This window comes from Opisthocomus hoazin, chromosome 12, assembly GCF_030867145.1.
Source record: "Opisthocomus hoazin isolate bOpiHoa1 chromosome 12, bOpiHoa1.hap1, whole genome shotgun sequence".
NCBI classification, from domain to species: Eukaryota; Metazoa; Chordata; class Aves; order Opisthocomiformes; family Opisthocomidae; genus Opisthocomus; species Opisthocomus hoazin.
The window spans coordinates 6,748,746-6,775,700 of NC_134425.1; the positions used below are offsets into that span (position 1 = coordinate 6,748,746).

A 26,955-nucleotide genomic window follows, 5' to 3' on the forward strand; every position below is an offset into this window, starting at 1 on the left:
TAATGTGGTTCACAAGCTGTTTGGTAATTAATCCAGGGGTGCTACAGACCAAAAGGTGAATATCAGCTATTTAAGTTTTGCTATTTATTGCCACTTCCACATGAGGCTGAGCTACATACAGTGAAGTAGTACCATAGTCCTGAATGATCATTATTAACACCTTAGCATGACAGTACTAAATGCACACATGTGTTTTCTAATTACTTCATTTAAAGAAGTCAATAATGTTGGAGTAGATTAGGTCCCGTGCTAACAGTACTGCAGAATTACAAATAAACACAATAACAGCCTCTTGAATTCGATGCTGACTCAGTACCCCATCTGAACAGGATTCCTTTGCTCTAACCCATGTTAAATATCTTCTCTTGCTCTGCTGTTCAGTGCATGGACACCTTTCCCTTCTCTTGTTTTTCCAGAATGGAAAAAAATTAAGAGGGGTCACCTACCAGTGAGGTTTTTGGCTTAGAATAGTTGAGCAATGCGTGTACTGCCCTAAGCGCAACATAAAGGTGTACTCTCAAATCCGCTTTCATTCAGACTGGTTTCCACAGGTGGAAATATTCAGCTTCTTGTTCCATCTATTCTCTCTGAGGATATTTGACTCCACCTTTAAAACACATGCAACTTTGTGCTCTTGATAAACCCTCAATAATAGTATCCTGACTTTTTTACTTTCATTGTATGATGACATTTCCCAGCGTACCAGATTTTAAGATTAATTTAAAAAAATCTTTATCGAATAACAAGTAAAAGATGGAAATAAGTTTAGCACTACATTTTTCCATGGAAATTTCCTAAGAAAAACATGTATGTGAATATATAACTAAATCATCATCTCAGCAGAATTTTTTTTGGTTTATAGTTAAGGCGATATTTTCTTTTTCCTGTCAGGCCTTGAAAATGTTCCCTGAGTCATGTGGTTACAAAAATGTAGAATTACCCTCCTAAAAAGAACATTTTACAATTCATCACCAGGACTAAACCAGCTGCAGCTGTGCAAAAGCATTAGCATATTAGCTGTTATATTACAGACAAATCTTTTATTTATTTTGTGCCTTTAGCTCTGGAGATTTGGAACATTCAGGATTTTCTCTTTCTCTGCTCCGAAGTCACTCACTGAATTTTCACTAGACAGTTTAATTTTGATTATATTTGACAGACGGAACTTTAATCCACACAATATGTAAAAAATATTGCATTTTAACAAGGGTTTTTACTTATCTTTTTATTGTCATTTTATCGAATAGAATACAATTCAGCATATCAGGGATGAGTTGTTATTGGTATTTAGCTGCCTTAGGCTTACTAACTGCTCAAATATTATGAAGAAATTAACTCTGATAAAGATGATTTATAACTTTCCAAGAATGTTCATAGACTATTTGCATCTAGCATTAAGATTACAGTGTAGGAATAAATGTGTGAGACATAACTTTATATCAAAGCTGTTCTAAGATGGGAGTTCTAAGTTAATTCCTCTATTTTGTGTTTGTCACAATGATCTCTAACACCCTTAGGTGCCCACCTAGCAAAGTGCTGAAGCACATCCTTCATTTTACACATGCACCTTTCTGAACAGAAAATTTCAAGCAGGAAAAATGTCATATACTTTAATGAATATGATCCATAATATTTACTCACCACTGTCTATTGCCAGAAAGAGAGCTGTGTATATGTTATTCTGGACATAAGGAGATTCCCGGTCCAGGACAGCCATGGTGCCAATGGTACCATTGGTAGGGTTAATTTCTAGCCAGCCTGCTGGGTCCTTGTAAACCGAATACCTAAATAAAAATATAACAGTTGTAACAAATTATATATCTAGACATAAAACAATTGACATTATTACAAAAGAATATGCCTCTGCACTCATGGGCTTTCATAGGGTGTATCTCTTCTTACTTAAAAAATACAATTTAAACTTTGTGCCTTCTGTGTGACATAGTTCATTATTGTTAAGCTCACCTGTCAGATCGAGATATAGAGAGAGGTTTGAGGAAATGTCTTTGGATATGTACATCCCAAAGCTTAGTACAGAAATCAGTATTTAAAACATTCTGTAGGACCTGTTTCCTGCTGCTGTGTTACACAGCCGGAGTACCTGAACATTTTCCGTGGACCCCTGCAACAACACTGCTATTTGCAGACTTCATGAATCCTCTCACAGTCGTCCTTTTTCCAGCATCAAAATCCTGGTTGGATTAGGAGTTCTACTTTTTATTTATTTTCTGGCTGTTTTTCTTTTTTTTTCTTACCATTAGTTATTTTGCGTGGAGCTGGAAATGTAATAAATTGTGCGATACGGTAGCAAAAAAGAGAGTTAGACTATGGATTCATTAGGTCTAACAGGAGCTGGTTATATGCACACCTAGTTTGCATACATTTGTTCTACAGTCTGTGATCCATAGTTTCCTGCTTCTAATAATTTCAAATAGAGGCTCAGAATCTTGGAACAGTTCAACCACACACATGTGATCTAACTAAGGATTCAAAAATACTGTCTGTCAAGATCCCTCAATGCAAAATTCACTATTGTGCTTTCTTGGCATAAAATGGCACGAATATTTAGACCTATTTAGGAAATATTTAAGGAGATTGTGGAGTTTATGCATTAAGAACGGCCCTACTTGACTGAAGTAATAAACATAGGAATGTTCATGTTAGGGCCTAATTCTATACTCATTTAAATATATTAAGTAATGTAATAACTCACAGCTGAATTAACTGGTACCATTTCCCTCTCCAATGAAATGTGTTAATATTTTAAACCAAAACTCCAATCATATAATCAATACTTAGTATAATAATGTGTTAATCTTTTTCGTAGGGAATTGTTATAGGTCATAAACAGCCATACAATATTCTATAGACAGTTTAAATAAGTAATTGACAAGAAACCTGTTATTGTTTAATGAGTATGTGCCTAGCCAGTGCCTCATAGTGGCATTCATCTGAAAGGTGTCCTATGTGGTAATGCTGCCAAAAATAATTTATCATTGCAACTATTTCCTGAGGGAATAATCAAAAAATAACAGATTGTTAGAGGGGTAAAAAAAAAGTAAGTAAAATGAAATAATAGGGCTGTTGCTAGAAAAGGAAAGAATAAATTGCAGAACAACAAAGACAGACATGGTTTTATTGAATGCTTATTTCAGAGGTTCACTTTGATCTCTTGTGCCCTCTGGAAAGCAGAAAAATAAGTTGTGATTAGTTGCTAGATCCCTCTAGCAGACTGTTAAGGCATGTCCACTATCATAGCTAACAACGAGGGGGCGAGGTGCGGCTGTGCTATCCAGCTGCCTCCGACCCCCCAAGTCCTTGTTTCAGACCTCTCAGTCCCATACAACTTGTGCTTTCTCACTGTCCAGTTATTTTGATCAGGCAGAGTTTGAGAACTTCTGATTTTTGCTGGGATCTCAGAAAAGCTAGGCAGAGCCACAGCTCTGAGCTGTCAGATATCTGAGATGGCCGTTAGCATCATTCTTTATTCGTGCAGCAGAATTTACTGTGTTTGAGCAGGAGGTCTGATCACTGCCCAAAAGTGAAAGAAAAACAAAAGCAAATGACTCAGTGCATGGCTCAAGCTTAAATTCCGTCATTAAGACAGCACTGTAAAAGACTATTGAATGAACTGAAGGATGGATCTCTCCCAACCCTCATCGCGGGAACTTCCTCTCCAACATTTGAAGTAATGCCATGGGAAGGTGTCATTAAACAAAGATGGTTTTTTTCCTCCCATATAAGTCAGGATTGGGACAGATTCAATTTATAATAGCCTTTGAATAATAAATTTTGGGCATGGACATCATATTACTCAGCAGGAAGAAAACGTAATTGTTAAAAAGGGAAAAGTTGTGGGCAAATTGGTTTCCTCACGCATAAATGAGGCAGTGCACATACAGGTACTGAGAAATAGAGGATAGACATATTTTTGCAGCCCACAGAACAGGCACCATTATAACTGGATTAGCTGGAGGCAGAGCAAGACTTGAATTTATGCCTTAGAAAGCACAGGGCTTCAGAATCCCTATGAATTTCCCATGTGACCTGCAGGTCCATTTAAACAAACTATTGTAGAGATTGACATTATATTTCACAGATCGATAAAGTACTCTCATTTCAAAAGAATGAGAGTCCAAAGGAAAAATACTGAGTTTTGTCTTTGAAAAACAAAATCACTTTTAGCAGAAAGCCTTCTCTTAATTCATCAGAGAAATACCTCTCACCAAAAAATTCATCAGTTGCCTCAAAATTTCCTTGGTGTACCTCCAGAGGAATTGATATTATCCTGCAGAAGATGAACATAGCTAATTTCAGAGGTGTGAACTGACAACGCCGTCCGCACGACTGCTGTCCTTTGCCAGGACTCTGCTTCAGGCTTGAAAAACTCAACCTCCTGAGGGCTGCTGAACCTGATGGACTTTTCCATGGCACACAGGAACACACAGGTGTTCCGGCAGCCAGTTTCAGCATCAAAAGTTCAATATGTGAAAATATCCACATTTTTATGAGCTATTATTATTTTCACTATTACTATGTTAAAATAAATCAAAGGACAAATTTGGAAACCAGAATCTTCTGGAATTTATGAGAAAAAGAGACAAATATTGAAAACACTTGGCTTATTCATGCTCTCACGAAAGTCACTCAGAGTTTCACCACTGGCTTCCCCAGGAGCAGAAATTATCCTTAGGAAATAAGTGGAAAAGAATCAAAGGCAAACCCTAGTGCACAGTGAGACATTCCATCAATCAACACTGTTCGTCCACTTAATAACCATTTAAACATTAATCAATACCCGAGCTTTATCTCCTATAAAAATGAGTTACTAGAATAGTAACAATGCAGATCATTATTTCATTTTACTACTTTGATTTTTTTTTATTGTTGTTTTTATAACTTTTCAACAAAGGTATGCACAAAAATATGAAACAAGGGCAGCCTAAACAATTCCTAGTCTATTGTAAAACTGCAAATTCTCAATTAACCCTGAAACAATTTAAGAAGATTCAACACTTCTAACATAATGAGAATTTAAAATGGATTGTATTATCTTCCCTGATTGCTCTACAAAGCACTGTTGGCTGTGCAAATAAAAATCTGGATTGTATAACCTGTGATTTGGCACAGGATATTGTAAAAGCAGTACTTTGTCTTTCCCACCGTATTTTTTACTTCTTGCAGTACGGTTAAGATGATTGTTCTTTTTTCATTTTTTTGAGGGCTCTGCTAGCAAAGTTTAGAATAGAGTCATTAAGAAAAGCACTATAAAAAAATAGAAGTACAGAATGGAAAGCTTCACTTCCTACTTTTGACTATAGTCGGACCTGCTGAATGCACAGCAATTTTGAAAACCAGACCATTTTTTAGGTGGTTAAACATGAACTGATGTGTCTGCATTTATCTACACAGTTTTGAAAATCATAAGCACATTGATACCTCTGTATGGATGTATACAGATCTATGTTCTCTGGTGTGCCAATTACTGTTTATTTTGGATTTATTCTACATTGCAGTAGTGAAAGTTAGTGCTGCTTTGTGGAGTTCATTTATTTCGTTGGGTTTTTTAAATTTTAAACCATGTCAACCTCTTACATTTCCCAAGGGCTTATCTGACAACAAGGCACGGACAAGTGGGTGTAACCTATTTTGATTGTGACCTCCTTGCACTAGGGTCATGTCCTTGCACTATCTATAAGCCAGGTATTGCAAAGGAATTAGAAAAAACCAATTCTCTCAGACTGGAAATCTGCTGCAAAATTTAAGTGTACACCTTAAATACAGACCTACAGACGCAGAGAGGCTATAGATGCAGAACAAGAGAGCACAAATCAAAGCATGCACTTGGCCTACTTGGTGCAGACCTAAAATGAAGTAGTAAATACATGGAAATAATTTAAAATTTATAAATAGCATCTTCCCCTTCTTGTAACTCAGTAAAATAATTGAGAGAACACCTCCTGGGGTTGGTAGCAGACGTGCATGGTGCCAGTGGCTGTCAGCTTGATTAGCACAGAGGGTCGCTACACAGAACAGTGGTGATAACATGGACCCAGAAATCTAATCAGAGCCACAGCCTTGCACTAACCACAAAAAGAATTTCACAGCTGCCAGCACAATAGCCTCGGGTGTCATAGGAGAGCTGCCCAGGCCTCTAGGCACAGAGTCCGACGCTGCTCTTGGCAAGGGCTTCCAGAGCTTGGTAGCTGCCAGACTTTTCCCATGTGGAGTCAAGCGGTCTTGGCTTTGATGCTTTAACAGAAAGAGAAGGAAGACGAAATGAAGCCATGCCAAATCTGTGCTGAATGACACATCTGTGCCAGTTTGAAGCATGGCATTGACAGGAGTTAAGGTGAGCAATTTAGATAGGCTTGTCAGGGTGGTGGTTTTCAGCCGTGCACATCTGGAGACTGCTCAAGTCACGTTGCACATAGACTGCATGACCAGAAAGATGCAACAGAAAAGAAGTGGTACAGGGGCATTTGCCCCGTGAAATATCTGTCTGATTCTGTAGTTACACCTTGCCACGGTGCTGTGTAAAAGGGCGAGAGGCTGCAGGGAGCTAGTTGATACTGGCGGACTAGTGAGCAAGGCTGGTCTGGCTGAATCAGGACTTGGTGAACTGGACTTTGATTCCCAGCTCTGACACAATGGGATTCGGGAAGCCTTTTAGTTCATGCCATGCCCCCAGCTCCTCAGCTTTAAAATGGTGAGGATGTATTTCTGCCTTAAAAAGCTGTTAAAAGGATAACATCTGTAAATCACTGCTAACATACAGCAACAAGAGACATTGAAAGTACCATGACAGATAGAACATAATAATAATTTGAATAGGTTTCTATAGATGCAGAAAGATATTTACTGGCATTTTCATATTGTATAATTGCTCATCTCCTTTATTTTTTTAAACTACATTTAAAATAGGGTTAAACCCAGACGAGTGAGTATTCATATTCTCTGTGATACATATATATATATGTGTGTGTGTATACTTACTGGTCTTGGGTGAAATTGAAAGTGTGAAAATATTGATAGTAACCATTTTCATAGTGTTTCAATCTGACTGGCAGGAGTCAGTATCAGAAATATAACACAGCTTATTCATACATCAGATTTCCAAATTATATTTGCTGTTTTTATGGATCCTGGTCCCACTGACATAAGGGAAAAAGTATCAGTTTAATAGACCCAGTATTTCTCCTAAGAAGTATAGACACACATTTGTATTTTGAATGAAAAGAATCCACATTATCCAAATTTCTGAATCCATCGCAGTTCACCTACAATTAGGTAACATATTGAAGTTACCATATCTGTCTCGCACCTGCTGCGACTTACCGCCATACAATGGCAGTCTCTGAAATTTTTCTATGAGCTCTTCATGAACTTCAAGTAAAACGATCAGTGGGGAAGGTAACTTTGTATTGTCTGTGCCTAAGAACTCAGCATGAGAACACCCTTTTGCCTCTGAATGAAAAAAATCTCTAAATACAGGCATTGTGTAATCTTTAAATCCAGCCAATATGAATTTCATCTCATTATATCAAATCCATCTCAAAAATCAAGAGCGACTGGGAGAGATCAGTGTAGTAATCACAGCATAAATATACACATTTATGTACACAGTGGTAGTTCTAAGAGAGAGACAGAAGTTTTTCCCAAAATGTAAGTGTAACATTAGAAATCTGGATTAAAACTGCATTGTGCTTCACACGCTTTGTGTACAGATGACTTAATGGAGAGCTTTAGAGACCAACCTGCTTCCCATCATGCGCCATCTTTTCCATGGTGCTATCACTACCTTTTGCCTGCACTAATTATGGCAGCATATGGCACCAGACAGAGCAGAGAGGAAAACTTATTGCAACACAGCAATTCTCCAGCTGAAAGATACTGCAGATTCGTTAACGATGACACACTGCAATTTTTCTGCTATTTGACTATTTGATAACAAAGATATTTCAGCTCCCACATTGTTTCAGGTTATAAGCTTTGGGAGAGCAGCTTACATTTCATGTGTGTATATTCACAGTCTTGCACAGCAGGATCTCTAATTACTAACCCACGCAGAATTAAAACAGTAATAGCAATTCTCTAACATATTATAACATCTTATATTCTCTAACTATATCAACATTTGATTTTGTAAAGATATTTTGTATGCAACTTCCAGACTTGTTTTCTTATTTTAAAATGTTTGTGTTAGTAAAGCTATCAGAAGAATGTCTTTGGAGCAGTTGTGGGTTTTCACTTTTTTCAGATACTGAAAAACAGTGTCAACGAATTAAATGTATTAATCAAGGTGCAAGTCAATATACAGTTTTTCTTTCCGTTTTATATCCAGATATAAAGCTACTGCCTAAAATCTGCTGCTGCAGCCCCTGAACACTATCTTGTACAGGTTAGGAACACATGATCCACGGCCCTTGTGTTTAGCATGATAAAGCACATCCTAACAATAGAAAGGAGACATTATTAGGGATAACTGTATTCCCCACATTGAGAACAAATTCTGGCAATGAAATAGAGAGATTGCCAGTAAGACTCGTATTTACCTTACCACATTAGCTTAAAGCATACTACCAGCTAGCAGTTCTGTGGAAAATTTGTTATTCAGAAGGTATTTCATATTTCTTTTCAGTACTACTTCCTCATGTGCTTTCCCATTCGGATACCCAAATACATTTTTCTTTCTTTATGACCTTTGAAGAGCTCCACAATTTCTACTGATCCGTATGACAGGATGTCTTCACATCCTTCTGTACGAGGTAGACTCAGAGGCTGGTAGTTTGTGGTTCAATTTGGAAATGCTTGGATCCGAGCCTGTGCGTGAGCATTACGCTGTTTCATATCTTTTTCAACACTCAGGGATGGTCTGTAGTCCAACAAAAAGCCAATGCCAACCACTTATTTCTGGTGCTGTTGGCATTGGTCTCCACTAACCGTTTTGTGCCTTCTTTTGCAACTCCTTTTAAATGAATGCATGCAGTCAGCGTGGCAGCATTGCCAGAACTATAGAATTACTATTACAGGCACAAGGTCATAACAATTTCTGCATAATTCTGCTGTTACTTAGGGTGTTCTGTTATGCAGGCATAACTGAGTAATGATTCCAAGATAAGCCTTTTTTCCATAAATCATCTGCAATTCAAATAACACTGCCTGAAGTAACAAAAGCACGTCAACAGGTAAATGGCTGCGTGTTAGCAGAGAGGGGCAAAATCGATACTGGTTTTCATACATACACAATCCATGCTGCTGTTGGCAAGCGGATATGCAATGCTGCCCTGACACGTGTTAAATCCCCTATTCCACATGGTGTTCACCATGCTGCTCTGCACCATGTGGGCATTGGGCTTCCTGCAGGAATGCATTGGGCCACGCCACTCTATTTATAGGCATACTGACTGCTCAGGGTGCTGTCTGCAATAGGTCTGTGGTTGGCAGACAGGAGGCTTGGCTACCAGGCAGTTCAGGTATACATTCAGCATTTGAGGGTCCAGAATCACAGTTTGGCAGCTTTGGCAAACAGACGTAATCATAATGGAGATGAAGAAGATCCCTGTTGAACAATGGCAGTAAGTTTGTCATCCAATATATAGGACACCCATAAGATGATATAAGCCCTACCAAGCCAGCCAGCTGAATTGGTTCCTCAGCTGTAGCATTTTTCTTTTCACTCCTGTAACATGAATCAACTGAAAAAAATCCTGCATTAAGCTCAGTGCCATCAATAACAACCTGTTACTAGTGCTAGCTAATTAAAAGCCAGCCCAGGTATCTATCCACCGTGCTGCGAACACAACCTAAAAAAGCATTTCCATTGCAGGTAAAGACTAAAAAGCAACCAGAGGATTTCATATCACAGGAAAACCAGAAGCCTAAGTGCTTCATCACAGAATGTTACTTAGACAAAATATAAGCATTTATTCATTTCAAAAGCTACAAGCCAGGTTATATAGGTTATAAGCGAACTTATAAAGGCAACGGTACTGATAGCCCATTAAAGGGCTTTATCAGATCTTTTCTGGTCAATTGTATAAATGTACAAGGTGATCACCGACCCTTGAGGCTTTCAGAAATGGTCTTCTACATGTCTAATGTTGTGATTCCACAAAATGATCACTGACAGTTTTTAAGGCCTGTTTTGAATCTTAAACCTAACTGCATCCGGCCAAAACCTTGATGTACACATATCCTTTGTAAAGAGGCTCTATTAACACTGAGTTAAGAAGCCCCAACAATCTTCAAAAGATGCTGTAAAAAGTCAGAAAGGAAATCCAAACTGTCATCCATTTGTACTTTCCATTACCCATATTTGACTTACACACTACATATGGCAAACTAAGCATAGTTAGCTGTCTTTTCCCACTAAATTTATAACCATAAAAAATGCATGGTTTTGAATTTGGGTGGAATAGCTGTTACTAAAGCTGTGGCTATTCATTAAATGTGCAGTAAGCTGTAAAATATCTCTGCAGTGCTCTCCTGCAGAGATTTGGACATGCCCAAATTACTTTGGCTAGATTCTTTAAAATAAAAAAATTTAAAATATACAAGGCAAATTTAACTGAAATACACTATTCTTAATCACAATAAGCATATCATCAACAAAATCTAAAACCTGAAATAAGTCACATTTTATGGCAACATTGTATAGAAAGGTATCAAGTCAGATGCATTTTTAAAATTAAGATAGAGGATTTATGCAATAGCCATTTTTCAGCTTCATGGAACAGGTTTATGGGCTTGCAGACTGTCCGTACTTTCACAGGCTGCAAATGTCAACTTACAGTACAATTTAAAAAAATAAATTAAAATCCCCAGCAAAGCAGTGCCACAAGTCACTCTGTGCATTTTTCGTCACTGAAAATTCATGTTTCTCTTTGATAAACTGGACAGACTCTGGAGCGAATTCATCAGCTGCGCATTCATGCATAGCTTAGCTCTGCGGGTCGGGCCTGACAACCTCGGTAGCAACTCACTGCAGCAGTTGTTTTTCCTGGGTGATCCTGAAGCGTCTCTCAAGTTTCTAGGGGTTTACATATAAACATAAGCACGCACATACTTTACTCTAACCTTATCTGAATAGGCACCATACTACTCTGGCTTCAGTGCCAACCTGGCACATGACATAACGTAATAATCCCCTGCCAAGTGCACACAAATCTGTTAGGTTGCATGGTGGACAGGATATACACACTACTAAATTGAGCGGTGCTGCACAAGACTGATATACGTTGCTTTTTAAGGCTTAAGGTTTATACAAATTCATATTTTGGTCAGACATTTTTTATTAATATCAGTTTTCCATTGATTCAGTCTCAAGAAACACTCATTTTGGCTTGTTCTAAAGAAATGTGTATTTTACAAAGAACTAGAGCAGGAATGCTGCTGTACAGCAGGGCTGAACATACCACTGCAGAAGCTCAGCAATTTTTACTAAAACTCCTCTGTGCTGTATAAACACAGAATATTCCCTAGCACAAGCCTCCATATGAGCCTTCTTCTTTCAGTTTATTGGTAATATATAGATATATACGGCAAGAAAAGGAGTCTGCTCAATGCTTTGGAGGACAGCTTGTATCTCTGCTACAGCCTTCCCTGGCTAGTACCTGTCATATCAGTAAGTCACACAAAAGTCTGCTGAAACGTAAAACAGATTTTTCAGAAATATTTCAGCTATTAGGTTCTTTTTTTTTTAATAATTGAAAGTGTACTTTTTTGGATACAACATATTAAAAAGGCAGATAAAATAATAAAATGTAAGCTCTAGACACTACTTGGTCTATACCAATATGCTATTACACTCAGAAACACTGTAATGTTCTATTTCCAATTTGCAAAAGTAAAATTCCAATTTAAAACTATAATTTTGAAAAGATTTGAGTTACAAATAATAAAAAGTAAATCCTCCTCCCCCCAGAGTATATTTTCTATAAGCGACAAATCTTGGCAGGAATGATTTTCCTCAAAACCAAACCAAACAAACAAATAGAACTAAAAACTTGCATACTTCAATCTTTTTTTGTGGTTAACAGGGCTGCATTGTAAATATTGTTTTATTTAAGTGGCAGGAGAATATAATACTGAGCTATCTCCATTTGTGGAATTTTCTCTTGGCTTCACCCAGAGCCAAATGCAGGCCCAGCAGACAGAATTCAGCAGCAGACCTCTAACAGCAACGGGTTTTGCCTCATTCAGGTGAAAATGAAGTACTGCCGGTACAGGCAAATTGGAGCGTACGGGACAGCATAAAAGGTGAAACGTGAGAGCTTCTGCCGCTCTTCCTTACTGACAATGACAGATCGATATATGCTCAATATTGTCTCCTGCTCCTCACTGCATCAGAGCAAGCACAGTGGAAATTAAAGTCAGCGTTAGATAAAGAAACCTTGGTGCTATTCTGCATCAGACTTCGCAGGCAATGAGCTCCTTGCTCAGACACTAGTGACCACGCGTTTTCCAGGCTGGGGCTCTAATCTCGTAGATTGTCACAGTGGAAGCCATTCCTGTGCCCCGAGGGAACAGTTTGCAGGGCTGCGGCCGCATTACAGACAGTATTGGCTTCTGTTTCCATCTGCAGGGCACTTTCTAAATTATGCACCCCACCTCACCATCTGAGCAAAAAGATTCATCGTTTCAGCTTATTTTCCTTGCCACGTCAATGATTTAGCAGGTTGGCTTTCATTGCAATTCTCCATCTACAATGATATGATCAAAACAGAATGAAAAATTAGATGAAATTCAGTTTCTAGTCCCCTGCCACTGTGAAATATCAGATGAGAAAATGGTTGACTAATTAGTTATTTGTGTGGAGAAACAATAGGAGTAAAACCCTTGGTAAACATGAAGAAAGTAACAGGAGAGTCATTGCAACTAGAACAGTAAGAATAAAAACAAACAACACAAAACCTACAGCAATTAATCAAATGAAAATACTAAAATGATAATAATGAGGCAGTTAAATAAAATGTTATGAAACGGAAAATATTTTTTGTTATTCTTGTACAGTCTTTCAAACATTTCTCTACACCAAGACCTAATTTTCAAGACTTTTTCCTTCAAGGCAAAAAAACCCCTAGAAGCGGAGTTGTAACAAAAAAAATCCACAAACTCATTTTTGTATTTTTTAATCAGAAGTGATTAGAGCTATGGTTAAATGAACCCAGAGGCTATAACTATCTGAAATATTCCTAAAGCCAGGGAATAATACACCATATCTGGGACTAACATACTAGTCTAATCAGGTTGTTACTGTTAGAATAATTGTCGACACATGCAAATCAGTATAAGTTTTTTCTTTGTAGCAATTGTGCCTCAGAAGCTAATCAACGTGAGATGAGCTGGAGGTTCTTTTATAAACTACCTAGAGAAGGTTTCGGCAGTAAAACTCTATCAAGTTTCTGCACATGCCAGTTCTTTGCAACTGTGCTTCCAGCAAAAGCAGCTTCTCCCACTGCAAATCCATTTGCTGCTTGCCCTCTCAAGCGGGGGTCCCGGTAGCTTTTGAAAAGATAGGAAATTTTTTATAAGAGCCCGTCAGATTCACTACTAAAATGTCACTCTTGAACACAGCCATGAATTAGCACATATCTACAGATTCAGCGCGAGTTATTTTTTTTCTAAGGGATGGGCAGAAAAGAGGCGAGAAGTGGCTCTCTTCTGCGAAGCCTCACCCTATCTGGATCAGTACAGCTCCTGTTGGACTGCGGGCCCTACTGCCAGGAACTGGCTGGTCCCAGCAAGGGATTACTTCTCCCAGCTGCCATAAATTCTCGGGTTGGCCCTGGCTAACACTAAAGTCACAAAGAAACACCCTGGCCTGGAAGCACTCCCCACAAAGGCAGGGCAGGTGAGCCGCGAGTCCCGACTCCAGCGCAGGGCTGCAGAGCCCGTGTGATACCAAAACATTCACAAGATCCAACCCTGACCCCAATTAACATCTATTAACTTTGGGACTCATTTCATAAGCAAGGAAGGGAATTAATGTTTCTGCAAATTAATTTCCAAAAGGGAAGTGTAACGAATTGGTGAATATGCTGAATAATCATTTTAGCACAGTTTATGTCCTCTGCCAATCTCAGGCCTTCGCAATATTGATGCCTTTCAAAGCAGAGGTTACTGCAGCAGGCAGCCCCTGTCCACTGCTCTGTCCGCTTCTTTCACACTCACTTGCCTCTTCTGTTTCCCTCTTGTTGCCTTTTTCTCATCAAAACTTTTTAAAAAATTACAGTCCAGTATAAATCTAGAAGACATCGGGTTATCCCAGCGGTGGGGAAAAACTCCTTATCACTCTGAAAATAATGAGAAACAAAGTCTAGAACTATCATTGGCCATTCTCCCTGTCGCCCGAGGAGCAAGAAACACCAGGGAGGACATGTTTTGAATTGGTTCCTGCAGATTTAGCAGAGTGACTTTCTTTGATACTAAACATGCACAGCTTTTCCCGTTAATTACGGATATTCACTGGGAAGTGAAGAATGTTCACAAATGGAAAGAATGGTGTCTGAATCTGAGCGTACACACGTGGGATCTCTGGGACCACAGCTTCTGGCTATCCTCAAGGCATTCCGAATCATTAATAGCATGACTTTCCTCTATCTTACTCCTTACTACATGTGATAAATTTTACCTATTCAGTACTAGAGAAAATTCCAGGAAAGAGCACTGAAACTATTAATTTCTTACAAATTAAAACTGAAATGTTACTTTGATTTATCATATAAATTATTATATCATAATTATATGTTATTATTTATAGTATTTTTGTTATGCTCACTAGTAAAGAAACTCATTACCTCTAGCAGAAGATTAAATTATGATCCTCAAGGTGAATGACGATGCTTTTGTCAGTGTTTTCCTAAAGACTGCAACTTTTACTAGGGACAAATGTGCCCAGTATTTATGAACTATAGCTTTTTTTTTTTTTTATTAGTACCTGGTGGGGGAAAAAAGGGGAGGGGGGGAAGATGAACTACCACAGAAGTAAGGAAGTAGGTATTAGCCAAAAGAGTGCAATTCCAAATAGAGGAAACTTATGAATTGTTAACAGTTAAAAAAGATTGTAAACCTTGCTGAATGGACAGTTACTTAAAAGTTAATGAGACCTTGAAAATGTAGCAGCTCAGTGAAATCTATTCTATTCTACCACAGAAATCTGGATCACAGCCACAAAAAGCACAAATACTAACAAGATAGACATTTTGTTAGAGAACAAGTTCCCGACTCACAAACCTCAACCTTGAAATAACTGGACAACAATCGTTAAAGTAAAAGAGATGCCACAAAGGAAAAGTCTGATCAGTCAGGGTCAGAAAAGGTAAAGTGAAAGGTTTCACGCAATGAAGAACAGAGGCTGAGTCTGTCTCAGATAAAGTGGGAAATATTCATCCCTTAAAGAGGAACGTGCTGTATCTGCTGTGAATAACACGTAACTACAGTAAAAGACAGACCCAGTCATTCACTGAAAAGATATCTCATCAATCATGTGGCAATTTTCTTATTTCTAACTCCATGAAACAAAAAATTCATTATAAAGGCCAAATACGTCAAAGTTACTTGAGACCTGGGTCCTAATTCCATGAGATTTTTCAACAAGAAAAAAAAAATAGGGCTCCCCTGGCTAGATCAATAAAATATATTTACTGTGGTGAACCAGCATACGTATTTTCACTAGGTTTTTCTTAGCTTTGCAACAAAAGACAAAGAAAAAAGGGAATAGCATAAGAAAGTACAAAATTTAACATGCAATAAATTGACCGTGCAAGAAGTAGCAATTCAGAAAGAAAATCTGCGAAGAAGCTGATACTGCCAGAAAAGTAATCAAAGTAGTTTCCTGTGCTGACAGAGCTGGGACACTCCTGAGTTGGCTGAACTTGTACAGGACTTATTTCTAAGATTCAGCTATTTCTAAGGCGAGCGCCGTAACACAAAAAATGATAGGAGAGCAATAATGTTCTGCTGACTTAGAAAAGCCTCTGAGTTTCTTGGCAGGTTGCAGCTAGGAGCCTGGCAAGAAAAACAGCCCCATTCCTGCTCGTCCCCTCTGCTTTCCTCACTACGCGCACAACACTGTGCCCCCAGCTCTGCTTAAACGTGACAGCTAGTATAAAATACGCAGCTGGTGCAGGTTTCCCTCTCCAGAAACGCATTTTGGTGAGATATTGGTTGCTCATCCTATCATTATAAGAGTGTGTTTTCACACATTCAACAGGCATAATCTGGAATGGCAAAGATCCATGTTGGAATCCAGAATTCACTGGAGTAAAAGGAAAACACTGATCCTGGGAGCTTCAATCTTGGTGTTTTTTTTTGTTTTGGTTTTTTTTTTGTTTTTTTTTACCACGTTAGAACACTGCCTAAGCCATTATTTGTAGTCTTTGCTGAATGTAGAGCTGATCCCCAGAAGTATATTTCACGTTACCAGTTCACAGTAACAACTGAATTTATAACTGACATTTCTTGGTGACGATTTGCTCAAGAGGCAGAGCCGTGTGAACCCACAACAGCCTGCAGCGTCACCCCTCAGCCTCTCCTGCCATCCAACGGAGCTTGACATAAACACAGCAGTGTGCTGGAAATTCAGATTCCTATTGGTACGTGCCCTGGGAGGAAGAGATGGGGCATGGAAGGCTTCTCCTGACTTCCTGAATGCTGCCTGTAGGGAGGAGATACGTCGAGTTCCAAACCCGGTCAAAATAGTAGAGAATGAAACAGAAACCAATCAGAATGATTTTGGTCACAGCTGGGTACAAACCGATGAGTTAGCTAGGAGTTAGTTAACTCCTTGTTCCCTATTTAATCTACTAAGCATCTGTTGTGAAGGTTGAATTCTCTAAAGGTCAGTGCAAGAGCAGGAAATCAGAAAAGAGGTAGACTTTTATTAACTTTTTATTAGTACCCTACATTTTCCTATATATCCTCTAAATTCCTAGCATTTCTTCATGAAATATATTTTATACACACACAAGCTGATGGAAATACATTTGTCCAAGAAGGATTTCTCAAGGAAATTCTATGAGTTATTCACACAGGTATGAAAGAATTACTCTGTGTAGGCACTATTTTTGGAAAATTATAGAGGCACTTAGGTAAAAACTTACGCTACATTGAGGTCCTTGTAAAAAAATATATCCTTACAATTGCTCAGCTTCAGATTAGGCTTTCAGTTGTGTATTACAATACATGTCAATAATAATGCTAATTTCATGTCAATGCTTATGTGAGAAATATATGCAAGGCTGTCTAATGTTTGATTAATGGTCTGACTTTATTTGGAAAAACTGGAAATTCTCATGAGGTTTTATAAATCAGTGAAGGGCCAATAAATTAATAAATTTGTTTCCATAGAAATAGAACTCAACTAATTTCATAAAATATGTCCCTCTGGTATTATTATTACAGCAATTAAGATGTCTTTCCTTTTAGTCCTTTAGTTTAGCTTTGTTTAAAAATAACTGTATTCGTAGTAGGAAAATAGATTGTCTTGATGGTTTTACATACTTCTGTAGCCCAGAGGAATTAATACCCACCGAGTAAAAATACTTTCCAACCCTGTGGCATTCAATAACAAAGAAGGAAAGGGCAGGTGAAAAATTCAGTTGCATGTGCGATAATGTGAGTAAATAATCTTCAAGAAGAATGCACACTACCATCCAATCCAATAATATGAAGGAAAAGGCACATTATTCTTGGCTAACAACATAAATTAAGTTTTCATTTTTTTCAGCTGATTTTGAATACGCTATGTACTTCATGGGTGCAGTTCTTACAGAAGAAACTTAATTAATTCCCTTTCATTCTTTTTGTGATAATAGACAACCTCCTATCTCAGGTTTATTTGACTGAGTACACTGAACTATACAAAAACCATGCAGCCACTTGCTGCCCTAGATGTTAGAGCAGTGTGTGATACCATGTCACATCTTTTCCTTTATTTCTGGCCAGTTTCTTTTGTTTGCCTAACTCGCTATCTTTAATGACCATGACAAATGCAAAGGGAAGTGTGATTTACCTTTTCAGATCTCTGTGAATCAGATTCTCAGGCATTCAAGCTGTCCAAATGCACTTTAAAACTCATGGACTTCCCGCTTACCTGTCTGGCCCTTATCACTTTTCAAGATTGTGTATAACCGTGTCTTGGTTGTTTTGGTTTTAGTGTCATCAAGTCTAGGCTGTTAACATTTGTTATAAGTTGCCGCTCAGAATTTCCCAGTGGGACAGCCCCCCCTTCCTGCCTCTGCCTTCAAGGGATGTTAGAAAAATGAAATGCTACTTTTCACTTGCTGAACAAAAACATTAGAAGTCAGATTCCACACTCCGTTATATTCACTCAGGGGATATTCGTTGTAACAGCGCTTGTCGAACTGATGTTACTGCAAAACAAATTTGGCCCTGTACATGTAAATATTAATCAAGAATACCGACAGAAGTTAGATTCTGCTAGATATTCTGAAAAGAATGTCACAAGGTATAGCGGGATTGAGAAAACAGCCCTTTTATATATATTTCAACATATAATATATGACCTATGACAAAACCCTGTGTTTTTTAAAGAAATAGAAAATTAAAGGATTTTCTTTACAGGGAACATTATCCTTTGTTTGTTAAAAGATGAATTGTGCTGAACACTTCTCAGTAATATTTGTTTGGAGGTTAGAAAGTATCTTTTTCATTAGGGTAAGCATCCTGTGTGCATCTGAATGCTTGCTCTGATATACTGCCTACAACACATCTACCCTACACAGCACAATTTTTATATCATGTTCATCACCATAATAGCCAAGTCCCTTTCAGATGTACATTGAGCAATATGACAAATGTGTGTCGTTTAAGAAATTTGCTGGCCAGTGATGGAAAACGTGAAGACGTTAGAGGAAAAAGCTCCACATAAGCATTCATTTATGACACAAAAAGAGCTTTCATTAGAAGTTATGGGATTAAGTACTGAAAAGACAGGAAACGTAAGAATTACAGTTGTTTGTTTAACCTTAATCTGCCACACTGACAGCGGCTGATAAACTTTCTACCTACGCCTTGTTTGACTGCAGTGAGGTGCCAATGAGGCAAATGCTTTATTAACAGACTTCCACTATTTGATCATATATAATGTTTTATTTTCTGCTTGATATCTATTGCATTCAGTGCACACAATACATAGTGCTCTGTAAATTGAAGGTATTTAATCCTTTCCTAAGCTTCCTATTAACTATCATGTCTTAGTTACTCTATGGTATTTAATCCTGGATCAGATGCCCAAGAGTTAAGCTTCTCATGCACTTTTCCGTTGCCATCAGGGATCCGAATGTTTCACCAGCCGCCTTCAATGCATGTCATAGTATCACCGTGGGATGCATTTTAAAGTTTCAATTTGACAGACAAAAAATGGAAGCCTCAACACCTTTAAAACTGAAAGTATCTGCTATTTTTTTCCTGAAATGAAAAAACTTACCTAAGTGCACAAGGCAGGACTCATTCAAGGGTCACAGCTATACAACAATTAGAGCTATTATGGGCTTTTTCTTCTTTTTTTCCTTATACTTAAAAACCTGAACTCTGTGACAATTTCCATGAGTCAAACTAACGTAACACGTTTGACATGGAGATTTGCAAACTGAGACAGTGTTGTTCTCTTTCTCTACTAAAATGTGTTTTAAACACTAGTTAATAATTTAGAAGCTTCCACAGCCCAAGCAGCTTTTGAGTGCTCCATTTTGAACCTGAAAACCTGGTACCCTATTAATACAAAAATTTCTTGGCTTAGCCCGGAAGCATTACCAGATAAACTTTGTAGCTGCGTTTGTTTTTATGTATAGAAGACAACCAATGATCCAAGGCTGAATCTCCAGAGAGGCTGGGCCTCAGGCAGGTAGAATTCTACTGGAAATCGCCCATTTGAAAGGAAAAAGAGGAAACATTATTCCAGCAGGCCCATTAAAATAAGAAAATGTGTAAAAATTCTCTAGGTTTTGGACTATTCAATGAAATCTAGGTGAGACACGATAGTATCTGCAACGCGATGCTGTGCTAAGGACTACCCAACGGAGCCGCCCCAAGGGATCACATGGATAATAATTATCTAGCTGTAAGTAGAATAGGCATGCATGTCTCTGTAGGCATATTTACCTAGAGCATAATGGTCATAAATTTAGGAAGAAGTCAGTCCCTAGCAATTCACATTTGAACCAAGAATGAATCTGCAGGCTTACTGCCGCTTAACAAAGGGCATAATTTCACTCTTACTCAGAGACTATTTTACAGAAATTGGCATCCTTACTACGAAGTTAATAGAAAAATTCCAATTCACCTCTATGAGACTTTTTTCCTATTACAGTAACATTGCAGAGCTCCATTTAGTAAAAATGAGCGCTTAAACCTTCTGACAATTTCTTCACTGAACTTAAATTCCACTCCAAGTATAACCGTCTGTTGGGCTGAAAGAAGCTGGGGTTCTTTATTCCTTGAAATGCACAGCTTAGGGATGTCTTGCGGCTGAGCAGTGGCTGTAAACACACATCAGAAGTTCTGCCTATTTGGCAAAACTTCTGCTCTGGGATAAAATCTTACACCCAGATTCAGGGGAAATTTTGCCACCGAATTGAGTGTGTCCATGGCTTATTCTGGAGATGGCAAATTAATGAAATATAGCCATAACATTAGCACCTCATACTGTCACAGCAGGGCAAAAAGCTATGAAAGAATGACAATGTTTCCCTTTTTCCTATCAGGACATGAATGGCAAACAGCACCTTCTCCGGTGTCATCTGAGATCTACACCGGCTTTAGAGACAGAAGTGCTGAACCCCACAAGCAGAACAAGAACGGCTTAATTACATACTTCCATTTGATGACAGGATTCTGGCCTAGATGCATTACCAGTCTTCCTGGAAAACTTTTGAGTACTTGGTTTTCCAGCTTTTGCCTTCATATGAAATAACACTGGTCAGTGGAGCGACAATCTTGCATATTACCAGTCCAAATAAATTTCTGTCAAAGCACCGCTGAAAGTTGTAACTACACACAGACGTGCATGCATGATCTAACTTAGCTGAGTAGGGCTCAAGAATTCAATGGCTTTAAAATATTAACAGAAATTCATACCACCCCCTTCCCTGTCAACTTGTCTCCTCACACAGCATCCTCAAACTTGATTGCCAACTCATTATAATCAAGATACTCTTTACTTCTCTTCCAGAGGCAAAATCCTGCCTTTTCTGAAACTAGAAGAGAACAGTAATGACAAAGTGAGTTATTGTCAAGATCCAACTTCCACTGCAAACATAACTTGTGACTGATATATCCTATTGTTATATTTCTCAAGAAGATCTGCAATATTGTTTAGTCAGTGACAAGATAAATGTGCCCTATAATTTCAAAGTTCACAGCCATTCATTCTGAGTACTGACATGGTTGAAATCATAATGTGGCATAATATTGTTATGCAGGATAAAGACAGAGGGTCTAATTAAACTCCCCTTAAATGTTACATTCTTCCTTATTAATCAAGGATTGGGGATTCTTAAGGTAATATCAAGGGAAGTTAAAATTTGTTTCTATGGCTTATTTGATTACATGGAAACACAGATTCTCAATCTTATCATCTATGGCTTTAATATCAACATATTAAGTACAATTTATGCCAACAGAGTAGAGCAGATGGAAAATTTTAGGCGTATGATCTTCTGAAAAGTACTGTCAGAAATGACAAAGTCTGGCTTCAGGTAACTGGGTTCCCTGCAAAACTGAATCACTGGGTTGAGAATTCCTTGGACCCTTGCTTTAGGTAATCTTTAATAATTTAATTGAGACCCTTCTGCTATTTCAGGGACTAATCAAAACAAGAGAGATTTATCTTTTTTACTTACGAAAGGGACACTGTTCTTCAGGAAAACCGCCTCATTCAGTCTGGGTGAAAATTTGCTCTCTGCTCTGCCTCCTTTTGTACTAGGAGCAGGTAAGGTAAAAACAGCTGCTATAGCAACCTGTTTACGTACCTTGATCTGTCCCCCAAAACCTGGCAACTGCTAAGAAGAACCAAACAGTAAGACAAGATGTTAGCATAGATTAGACAAAGTAAGCATGGGGGTTCCCCCATCTCCTGCAAGGCAAAAAAAGCCAGCATACCAGGCTGAGCACCAGCTGGCTAGATGGGATTGTCCTTAAGCACTAAAAATTAAGATATACAAAAGCAGACATGGAGAGAAGAGCCTAACATCTCCCCCAATACAGACAATATCAGTAAGAAGAGGACAAAAAGAAACAACTGGGTAGACTTAGAGGTGTTTGACACGATGAGAAATACTAGAAGCAACTGAGAAAGCAAGGACTTCTTAGGAGTCTCCAAGGTGCTAAAAGGGAGGTTTGACAGGCTGGTTGTAAATTAAGCAAGCCAGGGAACACCTGTCAGTAGTAAAGGGACTCCGTAACAAAACTTTGGGAAGCAGACTATAGGCGTCTATTCACTACTCTGCGGAAAAGAAGGTCCTGTAACAGTACAGCTCTGATAGTGAAGCTGACAGAGTTGAAAGTGGCTTTCCTGAATGGTCAGCGTTAGATGCTGTCCACAACTTTTATAAGACCTGGCTTCCAGATTTGGCAGCTGTTTTAATTCTCTTGGCACTGGGATTTTACTCCTGTCATTTATTCTCTTCAGTCTCATCTCATCATCTCAGTAGTTCCCACCAGAGACTTTGTCTTTTTTTTTTTACCAGTTGCTTCCTCCACATTAATTCAGACTCAGTGATACATCTGCACAGGGTTGGCCAGCTACAAATCATCTTCTGAACAGGAAAAATGGAGCCTGATTTTACTCTTGAGCCATTACTGCCCTTCCAGAGTTACATCAGTGTGGTCACAGGTGTGAGAGGAGAATAAAGGAGGTACAGTACCACTCCAGAAACAATTTTCCTTCTTTCGCATCCTGCTGTAGACCTAAAGAGTTTGCTGCACAGGGAAAGAGGGGTTTGTTTACTTTGTTCAGTAAACAAAAAGTGGAAGTCAGTTTGGTCAAACAATGATAAAAAAAAAAAGACAATGCATTTTTTCATTATTTTTTCCCTTCAGATACTAATATTACGATAGTAACATATACATCACATTGATTACCTACACAGATAGTATTAACATATTCAAGAAACAGCTCCAGTAAAAAGACTTTTGTGTAGAACACTGCTGAGCTAACAGTTTATGAGTGAGTACCTGCAGTTACAGGTGATACCATGAGGGAATTGACCCAGTTCTTTCTTGCAGAAGTGTTTAAATCTTTTCTTTTCCAGCATTGCTTGCTGGATACCTTGATACATGCAGCTCTCTAAATTTAGTGGTTCTGTGTTTCAGAATTTTGCAGAAAAGACAGAAGAGGAAAAACTTTTTGCTTTGAGCAGATTCCCTCTCTACCTGGCTTTCCTTCTAACTTGAGAAAGGCAGAGAAAAACAATGTGCACTGTCCAATATACAGCAACTTCAGATCTACAGATGTGCTACGAATTCCCAGTGGCTGGGTTCAGGCAGCCATAAATAAAACTGCAGAGCCAACTTAAGATGCTCTTGGGTGTAACTTGCAGTGAAAAACTCTGGCGCTGCATGCTGAGAGCATGGCTCAGCCATTCATTTACAACAACAGAACTATTCTTCTGTCTGCACAAGAAAAACAAATCCCCTGTTGTTAGGAATCAAAGACAAGTCCTTCAGACTCTAGGAGACATATTTAACAATGACTAAGTGTGTTACTTCATAAGCATTCACTCTTTAAGACTTTCTATCGCTCTCATTATATAGCGCTTCTGTAAATGATTGTGGTGTATCCCAAAAAGCAAGTTTATTGACCTCCCCCTACAACAAAAGTGCTTTAAAAAGGCTTGATGTGGAACAAAGTATGCAAAATTGATCCCTTTAGTGTTTGCAAGGAATGTGATTGGAAGCCTCATGCTTGTTCCGAGGGGGTTCAGGATCTCTGAAAAAATCCTGGCAAGAGATGTGAAAAAGGCTTTTTGGCTCTTGGTGAAATAGCAAATAAACAAACACGATCACTTTTATTTCAGTGTCTGTTAGGTTCAGCCTTATTATCCCCATGGTATGATGTTCAAGGATGAAGCCTCATTAATATATACACTTAGTTTGCAGTACGGAAGAATGCGCTTTATGTAAAGAGAAATGGTCTATCCAACTTTCAGATACTCCAGCAGCTGTTATTTGGAAATGATGACAATAATTAATGTGACTTTGCTCCTGTTTCCAAACTAGCAGAGCTATCAAACACACAGCCCGCCCAATGGCAGTGCCGTAGCAGTCGAATGTCCAGGCTGCGGGTGAACAGGCAGCTGGAAAGCTGGATCCATCACAGGCTATTCTAATCTGAAATGGTTAATCTCAAACAAATGGAGATTGAGTGGTTTCATATTTGTGCAATTCCACTAAATTAATGATGTAACAATATAAGGAGACCAGAATCAAATAAAAGGATGTCAACTTCCAAGCAAAAAATTGGCTTTCAAATGTCTACACCTGAGACTTCACCAATAAGACAATGCACCTGTGCTTCCAGAAGCCACTCATACTACGTGGGCTCAGCTGGATTCAGGGGCAGATAAAAAAATTACACACACATAAATACCTATCTTATTTACATATACTGCTTCAGATATTTTTGGCAGTCTTTCATATTCCCATGAAACTCCTTGCAGTTTGGGTTCTGTTTCTAAGTTCTCCAGCTTCAGATACTGCATTTTAATTCTACTTAATGAATTAGATATACTTTACAGCTATAATAAACTTTCCTTGTGAAGATACTTCTGAAACATTGAGTCACTTTGCTTACTGAGAATAAATACCACAATACTATATTTACATAAATAATTTAAAATCCAAGACCACAGTAGGCAATAAAAATATATTGCCATAATAAGCCATGAAACCAGAGAACAACACTGCTTTAATTAAAAATTACTAATACACTGCAGTAAACAACTTATTTACACGTAGTTAAGAGTGTAACTATTGAACATCCTGGACTTGTTGAATCCAAAAAAAAGAAAAATACTGAAACCAATCTCCTCACACAGACAAATATTGAGGATCTTAACTGTGTTTAATTAAGATCTAGTGTTAATAATGGATTTCAGAGAGTGAGGTTCTTCTTTTAATTTCCCAAGGTAGAAAATGTTATTAAATTTGGCCTTTAACTTCTCATTGACATGTACACTTGAAACTTCTGATTAAAATTTCAGAGGTTGGGAAGAAGCACCCAAAATTAAACTCCTAAATCTGGCACAAAAATAACAATGATCCCTGATTAAGAAATCAAACTTCAGAAACTTCATTACTGTTCTATTAATAAATTGTTGGGTTATAATTAAAATGGGGCCTGGTGGATTTCTTTCATTTTTTAATTCTAAAAAATTGGAAACCATAGAGGGAATTAAATACTTAAAAAAAAAAATAGGTTAATGAATCTAAGAAATGTGATCCAGCCTGAGCAGGTTCCTCTTCTTTCTGGGAGTGATCACAGAGGAACAAACATTATTTTCCGCCCAAAGGTATGTGTTCAGGAAAAATAACTGCTTCCACCTGCTTCTTCCTTGCTACAACATCCACAGTCCAAAGCTCACTATACCCATTGCAGACTTCTCACAGGAAATCATAGATCTGGGTGTAGTAGTAAAAGTCAGTGTCAACCTCGTTTTGAACAGATATAATTCAGAACAAGATTAAACTTGATGCCTACATTATTTAGCTGGTCAATATAAGTATGTGGTTCTTCTTTTCAGGATGATGTTTCTACCTCTACCTTGAGTTTCTTTGAAATGTTAACGTCAGTAGAGCAGAGAAGAGCTGACACGATGAAAGTTCACTGCTAATCATGTGCAGACAAATAGCTAGAGCTCAAGGTACGTGCTTCTGAGTCTTACAAATATTCGGAGTCATTTTTTTCAGTGTAATACATTTTTACCAGCTTGTTTGAGCTTTTAAATTAAATTCTTTCTCAGTCTGCAAAAACACTTCAAGCTGAAAAATAAGAAAGAAAATTGTTCCAAAAGTACAACTGTCTTTAGGAATTTTTACAAAGAAAGGCACGTTTTTCAAAGAGGTAAGTAATTTGAATGTGATTCAGATACTCAATGTTCAAAGAATAAATCCAATCTAGATGTGGACAACGGTACAACTGGTTTCTATACACTATTCATGGTTCTTAAAATGCATTTATGATGTTATATCTAGTGGAGTAACCAAATTTCCTGATTACAAACAAGCATCAGCCTCTCCTACAAGTTTTATACAGAAAACTAACTAAAAATATCCCTGCAGTTAGACATCTCTCAGTTGTTATAGGCTGAAAATAAAAAAAAAGCAACATTACCGGTTCTCTGTTGTTCTTTTGTTTGTATCCGTCTGCACATTTTTAACAGATATATACTTTGTTGGGGGTGATGTACGTTGTTCACACAGCACACCCAATACAAATCTGGTATTCATTGCTTCTTGCACACAGAAAACATTGCTTGCTGGTGGTCATTGATATTTAGTGTACTACCTCATTTAAATGTATGTATTGAGCCTGCTTGGCCTTTATTTTACCAGTATAATCATAGTAAGGACTCCGACGATATACTTTATAGCAGCATAGTCTGAGAACCACGCAGTTAGGTATGCAGTCTCTATAAAAGTCCTGGACCTAGGCCCAAACCCTAAACACACACCTGCCTGTAGGAACTTACGAGAAAACATTTCGGCCAGACCCAGACTAGCTTTGGCCTTTATCCATCCAATTTTATACTCTCCTTAATTGCGGACACTGTTATCATATACTACAGTCTTCCTTTTTGATTGCTAGTAGCTATGTGTTTCAATAATACCTGTCAGTGTTAAAAGCTTCTTTTAAAAATGCTATTTTATGCTTTCCTGTTATTTTAGCAAAAGGACATACAGGTAGTCAAATTAGCCTTTCCTGAATCATTC

At 38.1% G+C, this 26,955-nt stretch overlaps 1 protein-coding gene across 2 annotated transcripts in view; it reads right to left on the minus strand.

The window, feature by feature from the left end:
• Nucleotides 1-26,955, minus strand: part of CDH13 (cadherin 13) — a 518,767-nt gene that overhangs the window by 35,406 nt on the left and 456,406 nt on the right. For both annotated transcript variants that reach the window (XM_009945345.2, XM_075433867.1), the window contains exon 11: nucleotides 1,642-1,784. In XM_009945345.2, the coding sequence (XP_009943647.1) occupies nucleotides 1,642-1,784 (143 nt within the window). The remainder of the gene's footprint in view (nucleotides 1-1,641; nucleotides 1,785-26,955) is intronic.